Source organism: Tenrec ecaudatus, chromosome 4 (assembly GCF_050624435.1).
Source record: "Tenrec ecaudatus isolate mTenEca1 chromosome 4, mTenEca1.hap1, whole genome shotgun sequence".
Classification (NCBI taxonomy): Eukaryota; Metazoa; Chordata; class Mammalia; order Afrosoricida; family Tenrecidae; genus Tenrec; species Tenrec ecaudatus.
The window spans coordinates 136130421-136155008 of record NC_134533.1 but is presented as its reverse complement, the minus strand read 5'-3'; the positions used below and the strand labels follow the sequence as shown (position 1 = coordinate 136155008).

General features: G+C 40.6%; 1 protein-coding gene across 1 annotated transcript in view; it reads right to left on the bottom strand.

Annotated features, from left to right (window-relative positions):
* Nucleotides 1-24588, bottom strand: part of SLC9A9 (solute carrier family 9 member A9) — an 826675-nt gene that overhangs the window by 399525 nt on the left and 402562 nt on the right. The window contains exon 9 of the mRNA XM_075546794.1: nt 14263-14351. Within this exon, the coding sequence (XP_075402909.1) occupies nt 14263-14351 (89 nt within the window). The remainder of the gene's footprint in view (nt 1-14262; nt 14352-24588) is intronic.

The following is a 24588-nucleotide window of genomic DNA, read 5'->3' as shown; positions in this document are numbered from 1 at the left end:
GACAAATAAGCTGCTTAAAAAGCAAATGCCTAAAGCATCTATATCCACATAAGCCTACATTTTAGTGAAAAGTTAAAATGCTATTGAAATTGGTAGATTTTCATGGATGGTAGAATTCAACACAAGATAAATGACCAATTAGCTGAAAGAGTAAAATAAAGTTAGCCAAGTAGTCATTCTTCCATCCATCTCTTATCTACTCATTCATTAATTCATTGCTTACTGAATAAATGCTAACCCAACCCACAATTGCTACTATCCTACATAGTAATAATAAATAACATTTAGTAAGAGGTAATTTAGCTTGAACTGCAGATTCAGAAACTCTAATTTCAAAATTTGCGTCTGCTACCTATGAGCCTTGGCAACTCCACTCACCCACCATCTATTCTTTCCTTATTTTTTTTGTTTCAGTATTGTGATGGAAAAAATAAACAATAACCAAATCCCACTGCTATCCAGTGACTTCTGACACAGAGAGTCTGGAAGAGTGAGCTTCTGAGGCTGTAAATCTTTCAGGGAGCAGAAAGCTTCGCCCTTCTTCTGTGGCCCGTCTGGAAGACGCAAGCTGCTGATCATGTGGTCATCAGCCTAATACAAAGTACACCAGGCCACAGGGGTCTTCGTTAGCATTTCCCACTTTAAAAATAGATACTTTTTAAATGACCCCCACTTCTTTGCCACCTATTGTTTCATTTCTCGGCTCCCTTTCACAGCACTCCTTTCAATGACTCTCCATTTCCCCCCCACATTCTTTCTTGACTCCATTACATTCAGACTTTCCTCTACGCATTCACAAAATGGTCCTAATGTCATCAACATTTATGTCTGCCGTCTAATTTGACCCTTCAGCTATCACTACTTTACCGCACTTCTTATAAAGCATACTTTACTTGACTTTTAGGATACCATACTTTCTTGGTTTTCCTTCTACGTTCTAGTTTCTATCTAATTCTCAGTTCTATCTGGTAGTTCTTGGTCTTTCTCCCTCTTTTAAAAAACTTGTTTAATTTATTTTGTCTTACTGAGAATATACACACCCAAACATATATAATTTTTAACATTTTCTACAAGTTAGAATTTTCTACATGTACATTTCAATGACATCGATTCATTAATTACATTTTTTTGATTTGTGAACCCATTTCCACCCTCCTGTCCTGAGTTGTTTCTCCCACATATACATGAATTCACTGTGACTTAAATTTCCTATCTAAGATTTCAGATTGATATTGTCAATTTGATCCCATTTTCTTTCTTTTATTTCTTAAAAAGAGCATGTTGCTCAAGGCACACATTCTTTAATAGACACCCTTTAGGTAGACTATTGCTTGATTTTGAGAATACATCAAGGAACAATTTTGCTTTAATATTTAAAGATTATCTCAAGACAATATTTTCAGAGGTTCATTCAGCTGCTTTGGTTCCATAAAGTCCATAAAAATGTGAAATTCCATTCTGCATTTTCTCTCTCTTGGTCAACAATATTCTATGGGATCATAGACCAAAATGTTCAGTAATGGTAGCTGGACACCATCCAACTCTCTGGTCTCTGGATAAAGAAGGCGGTTGCTCATGGAAGCAATTAGCCATATATTCTATTTTCTCCTTCTATTCTTGACATCATTTTTTGTGTGGCCCAAGACAAAAATAGACTAATTGTGGTAAATTCTATCGTTATTGGAGAGTTGATTGCAAGTTTTAAAGGCCCCAGGCATTACACAATGAACCAAGAGGAAGAACAGAAGCCCTAAAAACCCAATTAGACCAAGTAACTGAACATCTCATGAAACCATTACAGGAAACCTCCAAACCAAGGAACCAGATCTCATAAGGTGTTTGGATGCACTCAGGCAACATCAGAAGCTGGGTTTCTCTTGTCATTGTAGTAAATATGCCTATTACACAACTTTTGCCAATTAAACTTTTTAACTTGCCAATTAAACATTGCCTTGAAATATTCTCTTAAGGACATTTTTTTAATTAAACCATTTTATTGGGGCTCATACAACTCTTATCACAGTCCATACATCCATCCATTGTGTCAAGCACATTTGTACATTTGTTGCCATCACCATTTTCAAGAACATTTTCTTTCTACTTAAACCCTTGGTGGCAACTTCTCATTTTCTCCCTCCTTCCCCCACTCTCCCTCCCTCATGAACTCTTGATAATTTATAAATTATTATTTTTGTTCATGTTTAATACTAACCAATGTCTCCCTTCACCCACTTTTCTGTTGTACATCCCTCTGAGAGGGGGTTATAAGTAGATGATTGTGATTGGTTCCCCCTTTGCTCCCCCACCTTCCCCTTCCACTCCTGATATGGCCACTCTAAATCTTGACCCTGAGGGTTCTATCTGTCCTGGATTCCCTGTGTTTCCAGCTCTTATCTGTATCCATGTACATGGTCTGGTCTAGCCTGAATTGTAATGTAGAATTGGGGTCATGATAATGGGGGAGGGAGGAAGCATTAAAGAACTAGAGGCAAGTTGTATGTTTCATCAGTGCTATACTGCACCCTGAGTGGCTTGTCTCCTCCCCTCGACCCTTCTGTAAGGTCATGCCCAATTGCCTACAGATGGGACTTGGGTCTCCATTCTGCAGTCCCCCTCATTCACATTGATATGATTTTTTGTTCTAGGTCTTTGATGCCTGATACCTGATCCCATCAACACCTCATGATCACACAGGCTGGTGTGCTTCCTCCATGTGGACTTTGTTGCTTTGCAGCTGGATGGCTGCTTGTTTATCTTCAAGTCTTTAAGACCCCCAAACATTATATTTTTGAGAGCTGGGCACTATCAGCTTTCTTTACCACATTTGTTTATATACCCACTTTGTCTTCAGTGATCATGTTGGGAAGGTGAGCATCATGGAATTCCAGGTTAATAGAATAAAGTGTTTTTTCATTGAGGGAATACTTTAGTGGAGGTCCGATGTCCATCTGCTACCTTAATACTAAACCTATAAATATATCTACATAGACCAATTTCACTATTGTAATATATAAATATATTTACATATGTACATGCCTATATTTAGACCTCTATAAATGTCCTTTGCCTCCTAGTCCTTTCCTCTATTTCTCTCTCAGGGACATTTTAAATTATGTTCTGAAGCACAACATTGGCAGTGATAGGATAACATTTACACATATATAAGTAAGATGGGTTTATATGACTATTATTCAAATTTACCCACAAATCACTAATGCTAAAGTTGAAGAAGCTGAAGATTTTTACCAACTTCTTCAACTTATTTGTGATTGGAATGCGAAAGTCAGAAATAAAGACGGTGTGGCAGCTGAAAAGCAGGGGCGTGATGGCAGAAATCATGCGAAAGTTTCATGATCGAAATGTTCAGGAGTTGTTCATTGGAAATAACTTCTTTTTCAACAGCTCATGCAGTAACTATGTATGTGAACTTTAGCAGAGGGAATATGCTGATATTAAATTGACTATAATTGTGTCAAAAGAAAACGGAGAAACTCAATATCAACTGTCAGAATAAGGCTAGAGGCTGACTGTGAAACAGACCATCAGTTGCTCCTATGCAAATTAAAGCTAAAGCTGAATCTACGAAAGTCAAAGTGACCTTGAGTAAATCCCACTGCTGAATTTTGAGACCATATCAAGAATACATTTGATGTATTAAACATCAATAATTGAAAACCAGATGAGTTGTGGAATAATATCAATGATATCACAAATGCAGGAGGCAAAGTTTATTTTAAAAGGCAAAAAGGAAGAAAAACAACAAAATGGATATCAGTAATGACTCTAAAACTTTGTTGTAGAATAGGTCAAGCAAATGGAAGAGATTATGAAGAAAGATATTTTATGGAAATACTTCAAAGGATAGCAGAAGAAGACAAAATAAAGTGCACAAAGACCCAGAGCTAGCAAACCTAACCGGAAGAAAGTCCCTGTGATTTCTTAAGCTTTGAGAACTGAAGAAAAAATTCAATCCTTAAGGTCCAATGTTGGAAATTTTCTATGGACAAAATAGGAGCCCTAGTTGTGTAGTGGTTATGCATTAGACTGAAAACCGAAAGGTCGGCAGTTGAAAACTGTCAGTGGCTTCTCGGGAGAAAGACGGGGCTTCTATTCCCATAAAGAATTATAGTCTTAGAAACTCACAGGACAGTACTACACTGTTTTATAGTGTCATTATGAGTCAGCATAGACTGGCTGGGAGTGAGTTTGCAGTTTTCGTTTATGGGCAAAATATTGAATGGATCAAGAAGTGCCGAAGATAGATGAAAGGGGTACACAGACCACACTATCAGAAAGAAATGATCACTGTATAATCATTTCAAGAAGTATCATATGATCAAGAATGATTGTATTGAAGGAATTCATCCAAGCTGTATTGGTGAAAAACAAGACTCCAGAAACTGATAACCAACATGCCGGTTGGGGTGTTTCAGGAAGATGATACACTGCTGGGAGCATGCATCAGTCTATGATAAGCTATGGAAGTCGGCTACCTGACTAACCAGCTGCAGGAGGTTCATATTTCTACTGCTTCTAGAGAAAGGCAACCCAACGCATGTGAAAGTTATTGAATGATATCATTCATGTCACATTCAAGTAAACTTTAGCTGAAGATAACGGGGGAAAAAATGGTTGCTGTAGTACATCACCAAAGAACTTCAAGAAACTTAATGCAGATTCAGAAAAGTATATATACTGGGAGATATAATTGTTGTTATCAAGCAGACATTGGCTAAAAGCCAAAAATGCCAGAGAGATGTTTACCTATGTTTCCTTGATGATGCAAAGGCATTTGACGGTGTGGATCATAAAAAATGAGTACTATGATAAAAAATTGGAATTCCAGAACATTTAGTGGTGGCTATTCAGAACCTGTACATAGACAAAGAGACCAACGAAAACAAAGAAAATTATAAAAGGTGCGTAACAGGGTAGAATTTTTCACCGTATTTTATCTGTATGCTGAACAAATAATCCAAGAAGGTGGGCTGTGTGAAGAATAATGTGGTATGAGGACTGTAGGAAGATTCATTAACAATGCGCAATATGCAGATGAAGAACAGCTCTGCTTTATAAAGGCAAACACAATATGAAGCACTTACTAATGAAAATCTAAGACCAACGCTTTCGGTATTGATTACATCTCAACATAAAGAAAATCCTCACATTAGGCCAATAAGCACAATCACAATAAATGGAGACAATGGTAAACTTGAGAAGAGTTTCATTTTACTTGGATTCACAATAAACACACATGGAAGTGGTAATCAAGAAAGCAAATGACATGCTGCATTAGGTAAATCTGCTGTAAAAGATCTCTTTTCCATGGTTAAAGAGCAAAGATGTCAATTGAGGACTCAAGTGCACTTGACCTACACATTGGTATTTTCAATGGCCTTATATGCAGTGCAAGCGGTGGATAATAAATAAAGAGGACCAGAGAAAATGTTATGCATTTTAATTATGGTATTGGCAAAGAATATTGAGTATAGCATGATCTGCCAGAAGAATGAACAAATTTGTCTTGAAAGAAGAATTGATTGAATGTTCCTTAGATAGAAGTATGGCAAAACCTCATCTCATGTACTTTTCACATGTCTTCACAAGGGATGCAGAGAGGATATCATGCTTGGTAGAGGGCCAATTAAAAGAAGAAGATCCAATAAGATGGATTGGCATAGCAACTGCAATAAAGGATTCAAATGTAGCCACGATGGAGAGAAAGGCATAGGCGTGTGCAGTGCTTTGCTCTGTTGTGCTCAGGGTTACTGAGTCTGAACATACTCGACTGCTACTAACAACAACTTATTATAATTGTATACCTACAATAATTAGCTGTGATGGTTCTTAATCTTTCAATATTATGTTGCACCAGGGCTTTGTTTTAAAATCTTTTCATCTTTTTTAAGTGATCTCATGTGGTTTCATATTTTCAATATCATCTCTACAGTAATGACATCCAAAACTGTATTTCCAGACTAAAACATTTTCCTTAACCCCATAATTCTATGTATAATTGGCAATCCAGTAGCTCTAGTTGTACATGGATCACAAGGCAGTTGTTTAATATCAGGAAAAGTGTGCTTCAAGGTTGTATCCTGTGTTAGTCGGGATGGACTAGAGAAACAAGTTCATTGCACTCATATGTGTATGTACAAGAACATTTGAATATTGAGAAAACATCCCAGCCTAGTCCAGATCAATTCCATAAATTCAATATTATCCCATATGTCTGATACCAGTTTATAAATTCTTCTTCAGACTCACACAACATATGCAATGATGCCAAATGCAGGAAGATCACAGGCCAGTGGGTAGTAGGTCTTGTGGATCCCGTGGCAATGGAAACATCTCCGTGGTGGCAGAAGTCTCCAGGTGGCTCCTTCAGCTCCAGGGCTCTAGCGCAGCTCCATATGTCTTCTCAACAAGAATGTCTCTCAGGGAGTGAGTGTGTGTCCCTCCTCCAGAGAGATACTTATCTCCTTAGCGCCTCCAAATGAGGGCATCAAGCTGAGACCCTTTTAACAGGCTAAACAGCCCTTTCTTAATGCGTTCAAATTGACAATAGATTATGTAACTACCACATATCCCCTCACCATATTTATTCCACGTGTATGATGAGCAAATCATAAGAGAAGTTGACTGATATGCAGAAGACTGTGGCATTCGGTTTAGAGGGAGACTTATTAAAAACATGATATGTAGATAACCCAATCTTGCTCACTGAAAGTAAGGAGAACCTGAAGCACTTGCTGATGAAGATAAAGGATTTCAGCCTTCAGTATGGATTACAACTACAGAAGAACAAAATCATCACAACTGGACCAATCAGCAACATCCTGATAAATGGAGAAAAGGCTAAAGTTATCAAGGATTATGTCTTGCTAGGCTCCATAATCAATGCTCATGTAAGCAGCAATCAAGAGCTCATAAGACATGTTACATGAGGTAAATCTGAAGTACAAGTCTTCTTTACAGTGTTGGAAAGCAAGGATGTTACTTTGGGGACTACGGTGTGCCTGATCCAAGCCATAGTATTCTCCATTACTTCATATGCGCGTGACTGTTGGACATTGAACAAGGAACTGAAGAAGAATCGATGCATTTGAATTGCGGTGCTGGCAAAGGATATTGAAAACACCATGGATTGCTAAAAGGACAAACAAATCTCTCTTGGAAGAAGTATGGCCAGAGTGCTCCTTAGAGGCAAGGACGGTAAGACTTTGATCGTCAGGACCAGTCCCTAGATGAGTCCCTAGAGACCATCATGCTTGATAAAGCGGAGGGGCAGTGAAAAAGAGGAAGGTGCTGAAGGAGACTGACACAGTGGCAACAACGATGGGTCAAGCACGGGGACGATTGTGAGGCTGGAGCAGCACTGGGGCAGTGCTTGGCCTGGTGTGCATGGGGTCATTATGAGTCAGAACTAACTCGTGACAACTAACCAAGCTCCAGTTGCTTGAGAGAATAAGACATACCTCAAACATTACAACACTAAGTTTTTGATTGTCCCTAAAATATGCTCCTCTGCATACTTTACCAGCTACTCAGTGACAATCCATTCTTTCAAAACTTGAGTCATATTATGTCATGGCTCTACTTAGAAGCTTCCAGTATTTTCCCACTTCTCTTAGGCCCTCATGACTTGTCCTTTCTCACTGCTTTATAATTGTCTTCTATATGTGAATCATGTTCTCCCATGGCTCATTCCACACTCGTTGCCCTATCTTAAATGGCCTTTATATCGAATGTTCCATATTTCTGGAAAGCTCTGCCCCAGATATCCACATGGCTCTCTCTTTTACCTCCTTCATATATCACTAATTCATTCAGGCCTTTCCTGGCCACATCTAAAATTGCAACCCGCCTCTCTCCATTTCCTAATTTATTACCAGACTATGGCTTACCATGAACACACTCTACATTTTGCTCATTTATCTTGATTACTATGAAATCCTACTACTAGAAATACTTTTAAAAATTCATGTTGTATGCACAGCACTTTGAACAGTGGCTAGCAGAAAGCAGGCTCTCAAAAAATATTTGTTCAATGAGTGAATTGTTTAAGCGAATCAGTGATAATAAGATAGCTCGAGAATAGCGGTTCTCAACCTGTGGGTCACAACCCCTTTGGGGGTCTAATGACCTTTCCACAGGGGTAGCCTAAGGCCATCAGAAAGCACAGATTTCTGATGGCCTTAGGACCAGAGACACCGCCTCTCTATCCATCTCCAGGCAGGTCCGCCCACATGCAGACATATCCACATATGAGTACCCAGAGTGAAGACTGTTACCCATGCTACACCATGCTTCAAGACAAATTTTCATTTATTTGTAATTAGAAAGAAATATTTCACTATATATAATTTTTAAATGTTACATAATTACAATATGTGTTTTTGTGATTAATCACTATGCTTTATGTTCAATTTGTAACAATGAAAATAATCCTGTATATCATATATTTACATTATGATTCATAATAGTAGTAAAATGACAGTTATGAAGTAGCAACAAAAGTAATTTTTTGGTTGGGGGTCATCACAACATGAGGAACTGTATTAAAGCGTTGCAGTATTAGGAAGGTGGAGAACCCCTGTCCTAGAAAATAAATGAGATAAGGACTTCACACATGTGACTGTTGTTTCATTATTGTCATGTATGTACTCATGTGTATCTGTGTGAAATAATTGCTAAGTGGGAACTTTGAGAAGGGAAGAAATTCCAGTTAAAGGTGATAATATACAGAAGGAAATGGTTTGGAAAGACTGTCTCAGACAAGGTAAAGAGAGCTAATGGAGACACCCTGGAGCAGGATTATGACAATAAGTTCCTGGACCTACTTGAGGGTGAGGGAATGAGCGGTAGGGAGAGGGGAGACAACCTGGAGCTCATGTGATCTGCAGGCAATCATCTGTGTGGTTCAGGAGGAAGCTGTGTGCTGACCCCTTAGTCACAACTTGAGTATTTCTAGCAGTTCTCCTGTTTTTAGGGTGAGAAGCAGGATTATAATATCTGACACTGGGACTACATGTGCACATCATAAAGCAAGGAAAGTACTCTTTGTCCAAGAAAAGAGATTAGTGTACATATAAGTATACTTTAAAAAACAATTATTTACTATTAAATGAATAAGTCTATTTGGTGGCTCACAGCATCATAGTGTTTACTATTATGCCTCTTCTGCCTAATACACAGTGATGTCACATGTCCCCTCCTCCCACCCATCCAGCCCCATACTGGAGCACTATCAGTTACAAATGAAAATGCAATTAAGAACAGTATTCCTCTTTTTCCTGCTTTCTTCTTAGCTGGCTTTGTTTTTCTACTCCTGTCTCTGTTGTTTCTGTTATATCCATCTATATAAGACAGGCATGTGAAACAAACTTGAGGAGGAAGCAACGGGGCTGAAGATTCTCTGGGAAATTGGGGGAAGAGAAGGCAGGGGAAAGGGAGTGGTGAGCAAACAAAGTCACGGATAGGGGAACAACCAGGGAGCTAAAATTGAGGGGGAGGGGTGGTGGCGGTAAATAGTTGCTAGAGGATGTTGGGACAACCATAATCTAGCTGAAAGGAACTACAGAGAGGCAAGCAAGAGGTGAGTGTGATAGTGGGGCAGGGGGAAGGTAAAAGGAAATAGAGGAGAGAACTCTGAAGGAAAGTTATTTATAGAGGTATAAACTTAGGTACATATGTAAATGTAGTAATAAATAAAACCTGGAGTATTGCCCTAGGTACATATATTTTATGAGGCACTACATTGAGGTAATGAATGGACTTTGGCTTCTACCCAAGTTTTCTCTCAACACGAGAACATTTGGATCTAACAATCTGGTAATGGGTGATGCCCACCTTCCTGACAAGATCACTGAAGACAAACAAGCTTGTTACATGAGCAAATGTGGTGAAGAACACAAATAGTACCTGGCTATTAAAGAGTATTGCATCTGGGGTCTTAAAAGCTTGAAGCCAAACAAGCAGCCATCCTTCAGGGAATCAACAGAGCCCTCATGAAAGAAGTACATCAGCCTGTGTGATGATGAGGTGTCAGTGGGAACAGGCATCAGAAGTTCAAAAATAAGCAACCTCATTGAGGTGAAGGAGAGGGGTTGAGGTAGAGAGCCAGAGCCAAATTATCAGAGATAATTGGACAGTCCAACACAGAGGGGCCCCACAGAAGAGCATATCTATCCAGGAGGGCAATATAGCCCCGATGAAACACACAGAACTTCTCTAGGTCCTTAATACTTCCTCCCCCAACTATTCTGATCTCAGTCCTACCTCAACCTCACAAATCTAGCTAGTCTGGCATACATGCAACAGTATAGATGAGAGTTTTCAATTTACAGAATTCAGTATAGACAAGGCCCTCAGAAACAGTAACGGGAGTAATGACTTTAGGAGGGGAGGAGAAGAGAAGGGTGGAGGAAAAGGGGGAAGGGGAAAATGATAGCAATTATGATGAAATAACCCCCCTCAAGGGGGATGTATATTAAGGGTTTGTGAAGGTGGCAGGGTGGAGGAGGGAGGGAAAACAGAGGAACTGATATCAAGGGACTCAAGAAAAATGGTAATGTTTTGACATTGTTGATGGCAATATTTGTACATATCTGCCTAATATAATGGATGTGTGGACAGTTATATGTATGAGTCCTTGATAAAATGATTTATCACTAAAAAATAAAAATGTATTCTAATTTTGGAAGTAATAAAGAATATATATAATTATAGAAAGCCTTTTTATCCAGATGTGGCTATTTGATTAGCTGGTACAGATTCAGTCCATGAATAAGATTCTTTCATAAATCCTATTATCATTGTATTTTATAACAAAGTTGATTTACATGAATTTTCCTTAAACTTCATGAATCAACCTCTTACCCTTATATTAGGAGCCCTGGTGGTGTAGTGTTTAAGCATAGGGCTACTAACTGCAAAGTCAACAGTTTGAAGCCACTAGCCATTCCCCAAGAGAAAGATGAGGCATTCTGCATCTGGAGAGATGTACAAGCTCATTAACACACAGGGTCAGTTTTGGTCTTCCATATCAATTGCTATGAGTTGGAATTTACTCAAGGGGAATTAAACTTTGTTTTAACTGTGTGACATGACATACTTTCCAAACTGTTTCTAGGGTCAGAGAGGAAACGATCACAATCTCTACATTACACTATGGACCGTTTCTCGTGCAATTTACTGTTTGTGTCTTGTGGAGTTGAATTTTGCTTGTCACACCGGTGCACACGTGGCTCTAGACCTGTGCAATGCAAGGGGGCAGTCTTATTTCTTTCCAAATACACAATGGTGTGTGTATGCACATCTATGTAAAACATGTAGATATGCCACGTATTATGAAAGAGAAAAACAGTAGGAAAAAGCTGATTCCAGTAGGAAAAATGTAGGAAAAAATGTGAAAAGGAATGAAAATTAGCATTCCTTCTGAGTCAGGCACCAGTGACAAAGTCAATGGAGGAAACTGGGATGAGGATACAATCATCTAGATGTTAGGAATGAATTTGTGCTAAAGGGAAAAAAACCAAAAACAACCCTTCTTCCATACAGTGAAAATGGAAGCTGGAAGCCTGTCAGGGAGTACTACTCATCAAGCCATTCGGAGGGAGAGCAGAAGCCTGTGAGGCACTGCTTTTGCCTTCTGTCTCCCCTAGGTGCTGGGCTGCTGTCTCGCCATGAGCTGAGTTATCTTTGAAGTTCTGCTGGGCAGTCTAGATAGCATGGCTTAAAAGTGCACGTCCCTAAACAGAGTTTAGCTCCCGGAATACAAACGCATAGAGAATGAAACACGGTCAGGGGAAAAAACCAACACAAGACATTTCCTTTTAACCCTAGAGAATAGTAAATTATTCTAATAATTAAAAGACTTCCTTAAGCCTATATATTAGAGCTGTCTATGTTCTTTAAAAAATGCATATTTATCAGAGGGGTTTAAAATTTCTTTTGACTGTGTTTTGTAATTCCTCGGTGGCCATGAGGTGAAGGACAGAGGAGAAGGTGACCTTACAGAGTCTTTGAAAAGATGGGAGACAATCAGGTGCTGCGAGTTTGGAATATGACAGAGAGGAAGGGATGAAAGCAATAACCATTTAGGAGATCTTTAAAGAGGAGTTTTACCAGTTTTGATTAAATGTCACTTTTGTTTCTCCACATCACCACCCCATTATCACACCAGACATCCTCAGCATCATTGAACGTGGTGTAGGAGTGTATTTATCTCCGTTTGCATTTTGGGATAGAGCACATTATTTAGTGCAGATTCTTTCCTATTCTCTGTGCCCATGCTCCTTGCTGTGTGATTTTGTAATGCTCGCCCCCATGGGTAGGTGACTTGCTTGGGCCCTTGGCTCTGAACTCACCTAGATGGTTTTCTTTGGTTAGTCCTTGTTGTTAGGTGCTGCTGAGTCCATTCTGACTCATAGCAACCCCTTGTACATCAGACAATACACTGCCCAGTCATAATTATTGTTTTTCAACCCATTGCTGTAACACTGGGTCAATCCATGTCACTGAGCGTCTTCCTCAGTGAGCGTCTTCCTGGTGACATCCCCCTGCATTACTAAACATGATGCCCTTTTCCAGGACTGGGTCCCTCCTGATAACAAAGTATGGGAGATAAAAATTCACCAGTTTTGCTTCTAAGGATCATTCTGGATGTACTTCCTCCAAGACAGACTTGTTTCTCCTGGAAGTCCATAGTACATTCAATATTCATTATTAACAACATAATTAAAATGCATCCATTATTCTCTGGACTTCTTTATTTACTGTGTAGCTTTCATATGCATAAAGTAACTGAAAATATTGACAGAATGTTTAAAGATGTGATTCAAGCAAGTCCTTACTTAGTATGGACCTGAGCACTTGAGCTTGTTCTTCTGCCAGAAGAATGGGAGACACATGGACATGAGGCACTGACTATCATGCCCCAGCCAGATCTACCTTAGAATAGAGCCCCCGAAAACCCACAGCTATATGTGCGTTCAGTTGGAAAAGGCCGAATCACCTGACCTACCTGAGCCTAGAACAGTTAAATCCTGCAGATGTATTATAAATAAATATTTGTAATCGAATGCCACTGAATTGTGTGATTGGTTGCTAGACAGAAGAATTAAGTGACAGAAATTTAATTCAATCCAGTCTCTTCATGACTGCCTGCATTTTATTTTTAAAATGAAACATTGATAATTTTTCAATTTCTTTGTGTGTCATACTTTAATGACTCCACATTACCTGTAAGATAAAGCCTAAACTCTCTCAAAAGGTTTATTTAAGTCCTTTCATAAAGTGGCTTCTGGATATATTTCTAGTCGAATCCTGCATTGTAACCCCCTAGCTTCAGCTTTACCCACTGAGTCATACTGAATTATTAACATCATTGGCTCATGCGGCTCCCTTGGCCTAAAAACACTTTCGGCTGCTCCCTGGTCCCACCCCACTAGACCCAAATTTTCATCTAATTTACTTCTATTTGCATTTGTGTTGGAACCTTCTGGAAGCTCCTCCTTGTTCACACCAACTCCAACTATGGGAGGGTGCACAGAGTACTTCCTGAACATCTTATTGGAGACATTTCTGTCATTGCACATATCACACTGCTGACAAGTGTTTGCCATCTATCTTTATCCTGATCTACCGATTTGATAGTGAACATCTTGGAGGCAGGCTTGTTTACTATCCACCCTCGTATCTTTAGTACCTAGGGGAGTGTTTGGCACAGAATGGCTGTGCAGCAAAACTTTGTCGATGGAACTGATACGCGTTCACTTTCTGAAAACCACCAGATGTGTTGGTGGCATCTGGGAGCTGCTTTCTGCTTGTGTGACAACTGGCAGTGAGTTTGCTTGGAAGCATAAGCACCCAGTTAAAGACCAAACATTGCTCTCTTATTTTCCTTCATTTCCTTCTCTCTATACACTACCTAATCTCACATGCTTTATAATGCTTTTAGATGTGATTGTGAATTATTACCAAGTCTAGGCCTTTCATCTTCAAGACTGACAGTCTATGTTCCATGTTTCTCAGGAGGGAGAGGCTATTATAACTATATTTTTTGCTTACCAAGAGAATTGTTAATGGTTATCCTGAAAGGAGGGGGGGAGGAAATCTATAAATATCTAACTCATATTGAAGCCTTAAGCTTACTTTCTTCCTCTACTAATGAAATTCTTTCCAAGAGCACTGCCAGAATTGCTACATAAACATTACACCGAGAAAAGACACACCTGTAGTGATTTCCCCGCTTCTTACCTGTTTAGTTCTCATTTTGGAATCCAGCGACAGATTGTTGTAGGTGTAATGGGCCTGTGTGACTCCACAGAAGAGAACGGCGACGATCCCTGAAATTTAAAAACAGTCCAGTCAAAACCAACTTTCTTTCCTGCATAAGTCAAAGAATAGGGATACCCACATTGAAAATGAACTTAGTGTCAGGTTAGTTAAAAGTGCTAAGAATCATCAAGGTAATGGAGCCTGGGTACATCTTGCCACTTGCTTTAAACACGAGTCTTATGGGATTGAACCTAAAGAAAGCATTATGTAATAACTTCTCCCTGGGGATAAATGATTCCCTGTTCACGAGTTAGGAAAGTTAGAGCTGGAAACACTATGAACAAAAGACTGCAGAGTCAGTTCTGGACTTCTCTTAGTCGGCACTAGCCACTCGGCTGCATTTGACAGCACATGTGCATAATGGTGAGGGATATTTGCTTCTCAGTGTGTACGTCCAGGTTTCTGTCACGTCATAACTCAGTGTTAACATCTACAAGTCACATACCTAGACATCTACAAGAGTTTTGTTTGTCCCTGCCAATTCTCCTATTTTCCAAGCAATAGAGAGGCCCTTGCTTGCTCGAGGCCTCTTTGGGAAAGCTGGACACTCGGTGATTGTGCTAGTGAGCAGTGTCGGGCACATACCGAAGGCACACACTCAGCGAAGGCGAGCCGGTCTGTCCTATCAGCAAGCGGATTTTCGGCTGCTCCTGGGCTGACTACAGGGACTTATTTCTTAATCCACCATAATACCCAGCTTTAGAAATTGGTATGTCGGTGGGAGAATGCTGGCCTCCACGTGGGAGGTCTACTTTGATTCTTGGCCAGTAAACTTCCTGCAGAGCTGCAACCCATCGTCAGCGGAGATGTATCTGCTGCTACGGTAAATGGTTGTTGGGCGATAATTGGACTGCTAGCCTCAAAGTACACAGTTTAAACCGACCAGTTGCTCCTTGAGAGAAAGATGAGGCTTTCTGCTTCATCTGCTTAAAGTTCTACAGTCTCAGAAACCCTATGTGGGGTGATTATGGGTCAGATTAGACCCATAGGCGGTGGGTTTGGCTTTCCTTGGATGATGTGGAGCACGGGGATACTGCAAGCTACGGCAGTGTCTCTTCCTATCACATGTGAGGCCACCAGGAGTCGGAGCATCACCAGACAGCCCCTGGCGACAACAGCATAACCAGGTACAGCTGCTCCTTAAAGTCATATGGAGACCAAATGCTCCCTGGGGACAGCAGCCACCATAGGCAAATGCGGTACTTGCCCCTGTGAGGGGCTGGGTCGTGAGTGTGGGCTACACTCTATTTTGGATAAAACATTGGATTAATTGTACGAAATTGGCATGGAGGAGAGCTTTGGGGGGAAAAAAGAGGATACAAGTATTCATCAACTCAGACCAAGGAGGTTGAATTGAATTTCAAGTAGCAGAATCATTTTTACTAAAAAACATTTCTAAATTAAGTGCTGATGATTCTTAAGAGTATAAAGATATGTGAACTGAATACTGACATTTCAAGTGAGACTGCAATAAAGAAAGGATTTTAAAGAACTAACCTTATTTTTTAAGTAGGTAGACTAAATGCTTAATTTACATATTGGGCTATGTTTCTTATTTTAGATTGGCAGTAGATAAAACACTGCTAAGACGCAGCTACATAATACAAGGTCAGAGGCATTTCCATGATTCACTCCTTTTTAATGTTGTTCTTCAAAATTTTAAACCTAAAGAATAAAAACTACTAGGAAAATGTCCTCAGGTGTGTGTGTGTGTGTGTGTGTGTGTGTGTGTGTGTGTGTAAGTAAGAACCAACAGATTCTTTCGTAATTTTGATTTATTAGCCTTTCTTCAGAAATTCTTAGAAAAAATGCTTAGAAAATATTATATTTCACTCCTCAAAGAATTTCTATTAAAAACCAACCAATGTCAGGGAAGCTTTTAGGGGACAGAAGGACGTGAAGCACTTTGAGGACTTAGGAGGATGACCGTGCATGCTGTTTTGGCATCCAAAGCCACTCTTTATTTCTGTAAAGAGATGCTTTCTCCGCTTCTGCCACTTTGGTAGTCTGTTGCAGGTTCTTTCTGGGGGGGGGTTTAGCTGACCTTCCCTCTGCTCCCAGAGTCAGTTTGACTCTATCTTGGTCTGGAGCAGTAGTGAGTCAAAGTGGGGGTAGGAAGTGAATACATTCACTGGGTGAGCCAGGGTGAGTAACAAAGAAATGTTTGTTATAAAGAACTGGGAAGGAGGTTAAGATTGAGTGAATGCCCACTGTGGGCCAGGAGCTGTGCTTTCATTTATATATTCTTATTTATTGCACAGATTCAGTGTCTTGCAACAGGCTTACCGAACTTCACAGGCCCTCACACTCTCTTGGGTGGTGTGAAAGCAGGCTCGGCTGTTAACAAAAGGCTGGAGGCTCAAGGTCACCTACAGGCACCTTGGGAGAAAGGGCTGCCAGTCTACTTCCTATTGCACGCGCCCAAAGGTTGGGGTCACCCTTTCATTCTCTCTTATTGGACATAGGCAATCTTCTCACTTAAGACAAACCCAGTCACGTCCCAACCCCTCCGCCCTGAATATGCTTGTGCAAGCCACCGTCACGTCTACTTTAGTCACAGCAATAACCTCCTAATCCGCCTTTCTAATTTCTTCCTAGTGGCACGGTGGCTTAAGTTCTCAGCTGCCAAGAGAAAAGTCAGCGGTTCAAACTCATCTCTCCATGGGACAAAGGCGAGGCAGCCCTGGCCCTGTAAAGACCGACAGTGTGGGAGCCCGAAGCAGTCTTTCTGTTTTGCCTCACAGGGTCACGAGTCGCAGTAAATTCGACAGTAGGGAGTTTGGACTTTTCTCCTTTATTCTCAACAATATACTCTCAACCCTCCAATAGTGATTCTTTTAAAACCAATCAAACCATGTCTGCCCTCTGCCCCAAATGTTCTATTGGTTTCTCATCTTTGAAGGGCTCTATAGGATCTAATCCAGACCTTGCGCTCTGACCTATCTCCTACTGTGTTTCCACTCGCCTCACTCCATTCCCTTTACTTTCAGCTCCCGCCCTGCCAAGAAAGCTCTTCTTCAGCACTCATGGGTCTCTACCCCTCCCTCTAGATCTCTTTTAGATGTTAGATTATGAAAAAGACCTTTTCTCGCCTCTATAAAAACTATCCTCAAAGTCCAGTGACTTCTAAATCCATATCTTGAGATAGTAGTCATCTGCTTCTTCTCACACTAGGGTGTTTCAGCTTTAATATCAAGGGGATATTCCTTTAATCGGCTACAGGTGTGTTCAAGGTAAATACCAAATTGCTTGGTGTGGTTTACAAATAAAATCCTTCTGTTGTGACCAACTAAGGATATTGTGTGGCCTAGGAAGTATGTTGTGCCCTTTTAAAGGACAGAGTCTAAAATTCCAGTTGCGTATACCATACAGCCTAGGTCACTCAGGGCTAGATAGAAACTAGAACTGAAGTGCCCAGTTAGGTATACCAGGCATAGTCTGCCACTGAGGGGCTGAGACAGTTTATTGTGCCAACCTGGCCGATAAACACAAGTGGGATTAATTGAAGGGTGGAGAGATAATTGGCTGGGTGAGCCTCGCCTTTCTTGTCTCTCGCTCTTTAATCATCGGACCAGTGTGCAGCTGCCTTGCTCCATCTGTGCCTCAATTTAAAGGGCACACTACCTGTGGGACGCCTAGCCTGTGGACTGTGTCGCTGTAAGTTGAGGTCCCTTTAAGCCCACATGAATGAAATTTACATCTCTGAGCTGAGGACTGACAGTTGGTGACCTGGCTGACAATTGGTGTCCTGCCTTGCAGTTTGCTGCCTATGTCTAGCTCTCTCTCTCTACAGAGGACTACCGGACTGCCCTCAAGACTTGAAGGACTGCTAGTGTCTCACAACTCTCACGGGAGTGAATCACACAGAGCCATTTGTACTGCTTTATAATTTAACTGTTCATTTCTTGTATTATATATCTGTTTATAATTTAACTTCATTTCTTGTATTATATATCAATCTGTTTATAACTTAATTGTTCATTTCTTGTGTTATATACCTATCTTTATATATATAATTGTACGCAATCTGGTTTTATCTCTCTAGAGAACCCTGTCTAACACAGGGGCTAGAGATATAAAAATAAAAAGTGTGTTGTTGTCGAGTCAGTGCTGACTCATTGTGCTTCCCTGTGGTTTTCCAAGACTGTAACTCTTTATGGGAGTAGAAAACCCAGTCTTGCTTCTGAGGAGCTGCTGGTGGTTTTGAATTGCTGACCATGCAGATCACAGCCCAGCTAATAACCACTAAAACCACAGGGCTCCTATTAGGGTGGCTATATAAATAATATTAAATATTTTTCTCAATGGCAGGTTGCCCAACCTGGTTTATCTGCCCAAAGAGGTGAAATTACTTTCTCTGTGAGAGATATGCCCCTCTCAAATTCTGGACCAGAATTTTAATTACAGTTCACTAGGTACCCTTGTAAGGGTGTCTGTTGATTTGAGGTGACTGTGGAACAATGTTATATTGCAGGAAGTGACTGGTTTTCTGCCGTTCCCCACAACATGAGAAACTGACCCCAGCTGAGGTGAGTGAGAATGGTTTTTCCAGTGTACAAATATGGGGTGACACTGTGGTTCTTGAGCACGAGGTAGGCGCACCACATCATTGCTCAGGAGAGCAGTTTAGAAGATCACGTACTTGAGAACAAACACCTGTCTTTGTTTTGGTGTTTCTCTTCATGATTGGGGTCTCATGGAATATTTGTCTTTTTGTGATTGACTAACTTTGCTCAGCACGTTAGTTTCTGGGTCCATTCCTGTCAGGAGGTGTTTTGTGGTTCCATCGCTGTTTTTTAGGGATGCATAATATTCCATTTTGTGTATGTACCAGAATTCCTTTACCCATTCTTTTACTGATAAGAATTTGAGCTGTTTCCAGGTTCTTGCTATTGTGAACTGTGCTGCAATGAACATGAAAGAGCATACATATGTTTCTGTTTTGTCTTTTACAGCTTTTACTGGGTAGATATGCAGTAGAGGTATTTCTAGGCCATCTGGGATTTCTATTCCTTATTGTTTTAGGTAGCACCATATCACTTTCCTTAATGGTTATAAATATTTGCAAGCCCACCAGTCATGTTTCCATCTTTCCATTCTCCTTCCATCATTTGTTGTTTTCTCTTTTATTTGAATTGAGCTATCATTATGGGTATTGTTTTGATTTGCATCTTTTGGGTGGCTAGTGATCACAAGCATTTTGTCATGTGTGTTAGTCATGTAAGGGTCATTTTTGGTGAACTGTATTATATGTTTTTTTCTTATTGAAGTGATGCAGAATTCTATGCATTTTAGTAATTAGTCCCTTGTTGCTTATGCCATTGCTAAAGACTCTTTTCCCAGTCTGTGGGCTTCCATTTTACTCTTTTGATGAAGTCTTCTGATGTGCATGTGCCTTATTTTTAGTAGGTTTCAGTCATCTATTTTGTCTTCTATGGTGGGTGCTTCTTTTATTATATTGAATAGCATGTGGATGAACTACAACAGAGCCCTTAGGTTTGTCCCTGTTGTCCCATTAATGATCCTTCTTGCTCTAGGCTCTGCACTTAGGCTTCGAATCCATCTTGAGTTCATTTTTGTGCACGGGATAAGGTATGAGTGCTGTCTCATTCTTCGGCCAAGGATATCCAGTTGCGTCAGCACCATTTGTTGAAGAGGCTGTCTCATTCCCATTTAATGTTTTGGGGCCCAATAAATAGTAACCCAAGACAACCATATAGTTGCTGTTTTCATACACTCTTTGATTTCTTATGAAATGTGTTAGTCTAGCAAGCATAGTTCTGCCATTGCAAATGAGGGTTTTTGAAACTTTTTGCCCCATCTCCAACCTTCATTGATTGAGTAAATAGTGTCCAGTCACTTAGTATTTTTAATTCTATAGCATTTACTAAATTAATATTAATATCAATAGAATTATATGCCCCACCCCCCAAAGCACAATATATACACCCCCCCAATAAGAAGGACCATGATGTCTGTAAAGTGGACCAGGGACACATATAAAATATAGGTATATGAAAGTGTTTTGAGTTCTCACTTAAGAGTAGCCATATTCTCAGCACCATGGCCCTTTGTGGGAATTGCCCTCAGGAAATGATCCCTGAAGTTATTGGTGCAACAGCAATGTGTGGTGAAAGAAATAGATTGTGGCCATCTCTCAGAAAGAATGATGTCCAGATCCTAAGGGTTTGTCTTCAAATAAGCAGCCATCAAAGTGAGGTGTCAGCTAAGTCCACATAGAAGAAGCACACCAGCCTGTGTGATCCAAGGATTATAACTAATAAAATCTAGAATTGGAGGAAGAATAGTATTAAAGCTTACATTCTGAACACTTGGTTTGCAGAAGACTATGAATGACAGTGAAAGCACACACTTATTTTCAGGATTTCCATGTTGATTAAGCCTCTGGTAAATCCTCCATGACCATTAAAAAGGATGCGAATATTAGGTAATGGGTCATTGCAGATGTAATTAAGTTAAAATTTAACATTTCATCATTTGTTCTCCCATTTGACCCCTTTATAATGTGTTCTAGATTTAATATTTTCTGCTGTATTTTCAGTGATGTCTTCCCAGTTTTATTTTGTTACAGATGTTGGTGTTTTCCTTTTTAGTATATTTTTCTGCGTATGAAATTCTGAATAGGTAATCAATAGAGACAGTAACTAGAGTTGTAGTTTCTTCGAGAAGCTCTGGGGGCATAGTGGTTAGAGATTGATCCCTGCGGCCAGTTATCAAACCCAGCAGCCACTCATGGGGAGAAAGGTGGGACTGTCGACGCCCAGAAACTCCCAGGGATCATTCCACCTTGTCCTCCAGAGTTGTCATAAGGTGACGTCAACTAAATGACAGTGAGTTTGGTTTTCTTTTCTGAAGGTTATGGAAGGGGCATTGGAGGAAATGGGGACTTAATGATGATGAGTACAAGAGAGAAGAAATGTTCTAAAATTGATTGTGGTGATGACTGCACAACTCTTTTTAATATAATTAACCATTGAAGGAAACTATGGACAGCCTTGATAAAATGGGAATTTCAGAACACTTAATTGTGCTCATATGGATCAAGAGGCAGTTGCGTGAACAGAAAAGGGCTTCATGCATGGTTTAAAATCAGGAAAGGTGTGCATCAGAGTTGCATCCTCTCACCACACTTACTCAATCTGTATGCTGAGCAAATGATCCGAAACAACCTGCCATGCGCAGGTGACAAAACCTTGCTCCGTGAAAGTGAGGAAGCACTTGCTGTGGAAAATGAAAGATTAAAGCTTTCAGGATGGATTATGACTCAATGTAAAGAAGACCAACATTCTCACAGCTGGAGCAACAGGTAACATCACGATCAATGGAGACAATCAGTGCTCATGGATACAGCAGTGAAGAGATCGAAAGACATGGAGCACTGGGTAAATCTGCTATACCAAACCTCTTTAGAGTATTGAAAAGCAAAAATGTTACTTTGAGGATGAAGTTGATCAATGCACTTGAAGTGTGGTGGTGGTGAAGAGTCTGGAAAGGACCAGGGACTACCGAAAGGATAAACAAGTCTATCTCTGAAGAAGTACACCCAGAATGTGTTCCTTAGAGCGCAGATACCAAAACTTCACCTTAACTGCTTTGGCTTTGTTGTGAGGAGAGACCAGCCCCTGGATAAGGACATCGCTCTTGTAAAGTAGAGGGGCAGTGGGAGAGGAAGGCCCTCAAGGGGACGGATCGACACAGTGGCTGTAACAATGGGGTCAAGTGTTGGAATGATGGTGAGGATGGAGCAGCATGGCTTTGCTATGCAGGGCGTCGCTATAGGTTGGAACCAACTAGATGGCACCTGACAACAGCAACACTGAAGTGTAGGATATAAAATTATACGCCCATAAAACTGTCAAAAATTATACCCTCTGATCACCGGCTTATTTTTCTAGATGTTTTTACGACCACCTGATATTTTACAGAAGCATATGTTTACTTTTTTTGCCTTCCCTCACTATTAGGTAAGCTCATTCAAGACAGGGCAGTTCACTCTCGTGTCCTCCCTTTCGAGATGACAAAGAAAAGGCATACCAACGGCTATGCCAAGAAAGGCCACGGCCATGTGCAGCCCATTCGCCGCACTAACTGCGCCCGCTGCGTGCCCAAAGACAAGGCCATCAAGAAGTTTGTCATAAGAAACATAGTAGGCAGCGGCTGTCAGAGACATTTCCGAAGTGTCTTCAACGCATACGTGCTTCCCAAGCTGCACGTGAAGCTGCATGACTGTAAGTTGTGCCAGTCACAGCAAGGTGGTTAGGAACTGGTCATGTGTAGCCCGGAAAGACCGAATGCCCCCACCTCGACTTAGACCTGCAGGTGCTGCCCCACGACCTCCTCCAAAACCTAGGTAAAGCTTAGAAGCTGAACAAAACAAACCTGAAAGGAAATAAAAATGGAAATTGTTCATTAAAAAAAAAGACAGGGCAGTTCACTGCTCTCTACCCACTAGAGCAGTACAGGGCACATAGTAGGTAGGTGCACAGGGAGCAGTTTTTGAATAAATAAATGAGCATTCCACTAACCTGTTACAAGTAAGAAACAAAAGCAGTTTATTCAATGTCACCTTGAAAGTGGCATGGCCGAGGTTCAAATTTTAGGCATTTGGCTCGAAAATCTAGACTCCTAGTGCCTTACTGTTTGTATTAGACCATTCATGAATGCTTTAAGGTGATTTTAAGCCATCTTAATTTTTTTTTTCTTATCTGAAATTGGCCAATACATAGAGACCAAGACTTATTAATGCTTACCCGGCTTAGGAGAGAAGAAAAAAGGGAGGGTTGAGTTTCTGTTAAGGGTGATAGAAAAAATAATTAGAAATAATAGTGGTAATGATTGCCCAACATGATGAATATAATTAATGTCACTGATGTTTTTGTACCTATAAATAACACTGAAGTAACCTGTGTTTTCATAAGTACAGAAGTGAAACAAACAAATAACAGCCATCGCATTTCTGATGGGCCAGGGACAGAACCGAAAATGACATCGCTGAGCTCTCGCGGCTCTTCCCTCCAGTACCCCGGCCCTGGGCTGTGTCCTCTGAAGAGAAACCGCACAGCCACGAACCACGGGGACTGTGCCTATGTGACCAGAGGCTTGATGTTGCTATTAAAATAAAACAAACAAGTTGATCTGACCCTTTGCATTAGCATACCTAATCATGATTATATAGCTTATTAAGCTAGTAATTGTGCTACTGAGATGTGGTCCCCAATCAAACCTCTTAAAAACTATGGCTCTCAGATCCTCATGAAAAAAAATGAAGGGGGACCAAGTGTTCTTTGTGCTAATCAGCGTCTCAGCTCTAAGCCCACAATTATACACGTCCCGTAACACTGAAGCCAGGGCTCCTCGAACCACATTTGTCCCTTGTCAGAGGGTCTCTGTCAGGACCTACCAATAGGGGAAAGCAGAAGGGGAACAGAACACAGGAGGGACAAGAAGAACTTAGTCCTCTATTTTCAGTTAATACTTTCAGCTTCGTTTCATTGGGGCCTTGGCAGGTGGTTCTGGCCACTCTGCCCACCTTCCCCTGCACTTCAGAATTAGCCTAATGGCACCCTTCAGAGATATCAGAATCAGGGTAGAATTTTCAGCATCCCTCCCTAGAAGCCACTGGGTTATCTTCCCATTGTGCCTCTAGCTCTCGGATCTCCCCCTTACTCCCGCTGTGTTGCCCAAGAGCTACTATCTGTTAACCAACTTGCAGAAGTAAACTCTTGAAAGGACTTGGAGTGTGTTCTGCTTTCCTACTAAATCCTGACTGATTGTCTTTTATAGATCCCTTACCATTCTAAATTCTGGTGACTTTCTGATATTGTTGAGAATTTGTCATTTGGAAATAAAATAAAATTTATATAAGGGGTTTCAAAACACTCATGGGAAATTAAATTCTTCCACAAACTTTTGGAAGCTCTCTGGTGTTCTTCCTGTTAAAACCGAGGCAGTGGGGGATACCAACGACAGCAGAAACACTATGTCAAATCCCACAGGACTGGGATCAAGTTGTTTCCAATCCTACCTCAGCTTGGCTGAACTGGGTTTTTTGTTTTTTTTTAAATATGTGTGTTTTAGCTTCTAGATTAGGACAAGTAGCTAGAGATAGGTGCAACTCAAGCACAGAAGGAATAGAGTCATGTCCCAGACTCATGCATATGTCTTCTGACATCTAATTCCATGACCTTTCCATAACTACATATAGTAGCCATCCATCATTATAGT